The sequence below is a fragment of the Vollenhovia emeryi genome, unplaced genomic scaffold (genome assembly GCF_000949405.1).
Source record: "Vollenhovia emeryi isolate VEMERY1.0 unplaced genomic scaffold, V.emery_V1.0 DF939141.1, whole genome shotgun sequence".
Lineage (NCBI taxonomy): Eukaryota > Metazoa > Arthropoda > Insecta > Hymenoptera > Formicidae > Vollenhovia > Vollenhovia emeryi.
This window is the reverse complement of record NW_011967225.1, coordinates 1,178,294-1,184,249: the sequence shown is the minus strand read 5'-3', so window position 1 is coordinate 1,184,249 and position 5,956 is coordinate 1,178,294. Positions and strand designations below refer to the sequence as shown.

The 5,956-nt window shown below is 38.3% G+C and overlaps 1 protein-coding gene across 1 annotated transcript in view; it reads right to left on the bottom strand.

Annotated features, from left to right (window-relative positions):
• Positions 1 to 5,483, bottom strand: part of LOC105567082 (ras GTPase-activating-like protein IQGAP1) — an 8,428-nt gene extending 2,945 nt beyond the window's left edge. Inside the window, exons 1-16 of the mRNA XM_012021636.1 lie at positions 5,108 to 5,483; positions 4,528 to 4,618; positions 4,148 to 4,382; positions 3,630 to 3,774; positions 3,340 to 3,497; positions 3,138 to 3,272; positions 2,985 to 3,069; positions 2,787 to 2,878; positions 2,525 to 2,690; positions 2,277 to 2,440; positions 2,000 to 2,134; positions 1,765 to 1,921; positions 1,427 to 1,672; positions 901 to 1,100; positions 436 to 579; positions 29 to 352 (exon numbers count right to left, since the gene is read on the bottom strand). Of these exons, the coding sequence (XP_011877026.1) occupies positions 29 to 352; positions 436 to 579; positions 901 to 1,100; positions 1,427 to 1,672; positions 1,765 to 1,921; positions 2,000 to 2,134; positions 2,277 to 2,440; positions 2,525 to 2,690; positions 2,787 to 2,878; positions 2,985 to 3,069; positions 3,138 to 3,272; positions 3,340 to 3,497; positions 3,630 to 3,774; positions 4,148 to 4,382; positions 4,528 to 4,618; positions 5,108 to 5,147 (2,517 nt within the window). The 5' untranslated portion in view covers positions 5,148 to 5,483. The remainder of the gene's footprint in view (positions 1 to 28; positions 353 to 435; positions 580 to 900; positions 1,101 to 1,426; positions 1,673 to 1,764; positions 1,922 to 1,999; positions 2,135 to 2,276; positions 2,441 to 2,524; positions 2,691 to 2,786; positions 2,879 to 2,984; positions 3,070 to 3,137; positions 3,273 to 3,339; positions 3,498 to 3,629; positions 3,775 to 4,147; positions 4,383 to 4,527; positions 4,619 to 5,107) is intronic.
• Between the last annotated feature and the right edge of the window lie 473 nt (positions 5,484 to 5,956).

Here is a 5,956-nt window from a genome sequence, read left to right as displayed (position 1 = left end):
ATTAAAATATTCAGAGGTTCAAGCTTACGTATTTTTTATATCGATTTAATCTATCGCTCTTGTTATCCTTATTTGTTTTTGCATTTGAGAATTTACTCTGATGCAGTAACACATTTTGCCTCCTTTTTTGCAACAGTCTGCGATACTCTTTTCGCTGCGTAACGCCCCTCCACCACGCTTGTAGTGTGATGATTTTTTTCAGATTATCGTATTCGTAGAAATACGCGAATCTGTCAGCGATCCTTTTACGCGCTGAGTATCCTCTGATGCAAGCTTGAAATTTAGTGAGCAATTTTTCATCGCACATCATATAATCTTCCTCACGTTTCTCCGCAATAGATTTAATTGTTTCCTGTGAGCATAAAAATGCGTGGATTATAATTCGTGATGTGTACTTTTAATTAGACGATACTTCGAGAGAGAGCACACACATACACTTATATCATCCATAGTGAGAAGATAAGTTTTCGAAAAATTTCTCGGACGCTCCCATTCATACGTTCCGCCTTTCAAATCAACATAAATTTTATTTCCCCCATTGGTAGTATAACAAATATATGGGCAACTGTATGCCTCACGCTACAGAAACAAACAAAACGCTATAAACAATTAATAAAATTCATAAGGCTCTAATGTGAAAACACAAATACAAAGTAATAAAGGAGTAAGAGCCAAGACAGAATGTTAGTGTCTAAATAATTTTAATTTTAAGTCTATTGTGGCGAGACGCTCGCCTAGTGAAAGGGAGGTCCAGGAGACCCTGGCTGAGGTATTGTTTTTCGTAATAGACTTAAAATTAAAATGATTTAGATACTAACATTCTAGCTCCTACTCCTTTATTAAAGAGCATTTGTATAGTTCTGTATATATTGTATATTTCGTATGACAAAAGTGCTCTACCTTACGCCTCCGTAACTGCTGCAATGCTAGAAAACATCTCTCTAGGCATTCTTCGGTAAATCCTTTAAAATTTTCGGTAATTTCTTTACATTTTTCATTAAAACATTTTTCAGGTATACCAAGCATTTTCAGGCAGTTGAGAGCTTCCATCATGTTATTCTTTCCCACGTACGTGTTGATGTCGCACAAAAACATTATCACTGTAAAAAAGAATAGTAATTAGCATATTTGTTAGAATCAATTGTCTAATAGCGATTTCGATTGTACCAAGGCTTGTTTACGGTCAATTCTTATATTTAAAGATCGTCTTAAATATCTCTTGAAATAATTTGTAGCCTTTTTAACAGAATCTGTATAGCATCCGCACGTTTTTTTTTTGTTGGGTGGTTTTGGAGACGACCTCAAATATAAAAATTGATTGTGGACAAGCCTTAGTATGCGCTTAGCGCGCACTAGTGCAAGCAACTGAATACGCTATAACTCGATATATCGACAAAACGATAAGAAATATTTAAAAATGACATACTTCCTTGCATTTCCTGGATCTCTAATGATACTTTCTTCGCTATGGTTTTAACGTCGTCCAGCCACAGTTCAGATTCGTCAGACTCTTTCTCAAGTAAACGTTTCTTAAGCAACTTTAAATAAAACGGTGCATCGTACCGATATATAGGTATATCAAACTTTTCGGTAATGATTTTTACGGCTTTCATCGTACCCTCATGGTCGTTCGCCGCCACGGCTCGATTAATTTGTTGCAAAATCCCTATAACTGTTCACACAAAAGTAATTGTCATTATATCAATTCAATAACATGTGACACATAAGCATAATCATTCGTTCTACGCGACATTTTTGTTATACCTTCGAAACCTTCATCGCACTGCACGTTCACCGACTCGATGCATTTGTGAATGTCGCTGTAAGTTAATGTAGAACATTGTTGTGACACTCTGAGCTTCGCTTGCCGAGCTCTCGTTAGTGCTCGAGCATATTTCACTTTATTAAATTCATCCAGTCCCTGTAACGTTCACAGCAACATGTTAAAGCAGTTTGTTTCCGTAGCAGTGAGGAAGTAATTGTAGATTGTTGTACCTACAGTTAAATGTGCGTCGGGATTCGATAGCTTTTCATATACGAAATCTGGATTTCCTGTGTCCACCGCCTTGGTAATAGCGGCAACAGCAGATAAGATGGGTATAGAAACAACCAGGTCCTCGTAACTTATATTAATCTGAAAAAAATCAAAAACAAAATCGTTGGTATTAATTGCACAGTTGATACAATAAAAAGAAATCGAATAGTTTCAAAAGAGTTCTAGCTTTTATTTCCAAGAAATGAAACATACGGTACAACAGGTAAATAGGCAATCTCACCTCAGATTCTATATGATCTTCCTTCATTTCCTGATAATACAACGGAACTGCAAATTCATCGATGCAGTGAGAGACGTTCAGACACGGGGTTTGCAAGATCTCATAAAACTCTCTCTTGTCCGCAGATTCTAAAGCCATATTCAGTCGCTTGATAGTTTCCTCTCCTGTAGCAAAATGAGGATCGCAGCTTATATCTGCATAGTCGAAACTTATAAATTTGAAAATGCAGCATATTAAATAATACTTACGTTCGTGACGGAGTTGTGCGTTCTCGTTTCCTTTGTCAATCGCTTTCTGAAACATATCCGTCCAGTACTGAATGCTCTCAGATAGATATACGTCACTCCACACGAATTTATTCAACATCAGCGTCAGTTGTTCCTTATAATCTTCAACATTCTCTGAAAATATATTCTGCGGAACAATACATACATATACATAAAAATAATGTTAATATCAAAATTTTGGTAAACAATTTTACATTAGACGTAGGAGAACTGTTTGCTATACCTTAAAAGATAGTATTGGTACTTTCAAAGCAGCTATTATTTCAGCATTGTCGTGCGATAAAGACGAAACAACGAGTTCCAGTGCGCAAGAGGCTGAAATATAGATTTCATTGTAATAACCTTAAATCCTTTTAAATTAAATCAAATAGTGTTTTACGAAATCATCAAAAAATTTATTGGACACATTTGATTTACTTACCATTTACATAATTAATGTGCCCTTGTATTTCTGCTTGCGTTAACAATTCATCATACTCATCCGCTACGTAGCTGTCGTTAAGGGACTAAAAAGCATCGTATAAATTGAAAGATCAATAAATATACCTAAACACGTATGCGAGCAATCAAATACCTTGTTAAGTGCCGTCTCTGTTTTTGCAGCTTTCGCTTCCGCCAATGTCTTGCTATACTTTTCTATGTAAGCAGGTTTAACGTTACTCAACTGCATCTCTTTACCTTGAAGTTTTTGCAAAATCTTATCGTTATCCTGAAAACACAATTCAATTGTTATTGCCACGCAAAGTTGCTTTCTCAACAAAATCAAATAGACATACATTATCTATCACAGCTTGATTAATTGCGATAACGGCGTCGTGAAGAGTGGCCGTGTTTGTGGTAATGCTGTTCGTCAATAGACCTCCTATTTTTTGAAAGGCAGGCATTTGAATGTCGTGCTTCTGCAATTCTTTAGTAACGGTATCGATTTCCTCATCTGAAAGAGCGCGATACAAGAATAATGTATTTACAAAAGGATGTGAAAGAAACAGATATCCAAAATGCACTTTACTCATCTCATATTTAATATCTCTGCATTTTCTAAACGGTATCGTAGACGAGTACGTACCAGAGAAATTTACTTTCCCATACAAATCCGGCATTGGTGGTGCTTTCCCATATTTAAATAAATGCTTGCTAAGAGCGTGGATGCAATATATCAGCCGCGGCATATTCTTCTTGTCGTATATGTCTGTCGTTTCTGGCAGAAATGTCTATAAAAATGAAAATTTTACACAATAAGATGCATGAGGCTCTGACGTGAGATTACAATTCCAAGGAATAAAGGATGTTAGTGTATAAATGATTTTAATTTTTAAATTTGTTGCGAAAAATGTATCTTAGGCATTTCACCAATGCCTCGGTGGTCGAACTGGTGACTCGCACCTAGTGAGAGGAAGGTCCAGGTTGAAACCCTGGCCGAGGTAATTTTTCGCAATGAAGTTAAAAATGAAAATCATTTGGACACTAAAACAGCCTGTCTTGGCTCTTACATCCATTATTCCTTCGATTTGAAAATTCTACGTCGTCTTATATCTGTTGCACCTGATACACTCCGTCATTTCATCAAAAGTGATTTGCACGTACCAACGGTAGACGCTCGGATTCCAAGCACTTTAAAAAGTAATTTATGTTGTCCGTATGACGAAACTGCAATCCGACAGCTTTGTATCTGCGCTGCTCGGTATCGTAGATTTTGTTCAATGGTAAAACGTTAGGTGCCATGAAGTTTCCGAGCTTGGCCAAATACACTCCGTTGCGAAGATTCTCCTCCAGCTCGATCGACGGAGGTAACGGCTCTCTCAGGCAGGCTTCCATCCATCTGTAGAAGAGAACAGACACTAATATCCTTTTTTATCTTAACAAATACAAGTCCTTTCAGTCGAACCAAAATAAATAACAGACAAATGTAATCAATAAGTAAGAAACGACTCGACATAATGGATTGTCTATCAATTATATTTTACTTCTTGGCTTCCTCCAAGTGACAAAGATAGTGATACGACAGATCTCTTCTGCGTTCCTCGTCCATATCCTCCGCAGATGTCCTCATGTCCTCTAAAATGTATTTATATACAACTTTAAATACTCAGCAGTTCGTATTCAGTGTGCAGAGTATAAAAATGTAAACGAGATACAGGTAAAGTTTCTTTGTCAATGTCAGCAGGTCTGTTTCTCTTTATAACTGAACTAGTACATTTCTTGCGTCGGAAGTAAAATAGGAACGTCTGAAATTTGACAAAAGCGAAGAAAGGGAACGTTCTGGCGCAATCCAGTGCAGCGATAGAGGAAAAAAACAAACTCAAGTTAAAAATATTTTGCCGGATACGCTGCCACTTGCTACTTTTGAAGCTTGACAATAAGCGTAACATGAGAACACGCGCACGTGCGAAATTATGATCAATTATACGTGCGTAAATTAACAAATTATCGACGACTCGTTCGCGGACGCCTCGAGGTGACAGAGGTCCGCGAGTCGTTCGCCAGTAAATACGTACGTATTCTGCTATTAATCGACAGAATAAAACAACGCGAGCGATTCCTCACCTTTTCTGTCCCGTGTTAAGATGCCAGTCACGTTTACCATTCTGGAAGAGAACGTAGACACACGTCTGTCACATGAAAAATCGAGAGCAACAGGTGAAAAACATCGAGCGATACGTTACACTGTCCAAAATTCAAATATATTAACCGGTGTGGCACTCTCGGCAGCGCCGATCAGTGCCGACAACGACGCGAAACGGAAGGTCCACAACCATAAACGCCGGACGAATATCTAGACGCGACGCGTAAAGGCCTGTGTCCACGATGCTAGAGGTCTGTTCGCCTTGCATGCTCCAACTTGCTTCTGCTTGCCCCAACGACCAATACGGGTGCTTTCAGGGTACTATTACATTTGTCGTACGACAAATTTTTCAAGCGTGTCGATTGGCCGCTGAATAGAAAATTTCTAGATACTCGAAAATTTTACTATCCTTCAGCCAATCAATACGCTTATTTAAAAACTTTGTCGTACGACAAATGTAATACCAGCCTCACATGGAGCGTAAGTTGCGTAGCGTGATCTGCGTATCGCCAATCAGGGTGCTTTCACATGGAGCGTAAGTTGCGTAGCGTAACCTGCGTATCGCCAATCACAGGACTAGTTCAACGGAATTATTGAAACGGTTCTATCAGCATGATCCTGTGATTGGTGATACGCAGGTTACGCTACGCAATTTACGCTCCATGTGAAAGCACCCTACCGCTACCCCTAGGGTGCTTTCGCGACGTAGATCAAAATGATCCGTGCTATGATTGGTCAAATCTGAAATTTCGTAGCATCTCATTGAAATTTTATTCAATGAAATTCCAGATTTGACCAATCATAGCACGGATCATTTTGATCTACGTCGC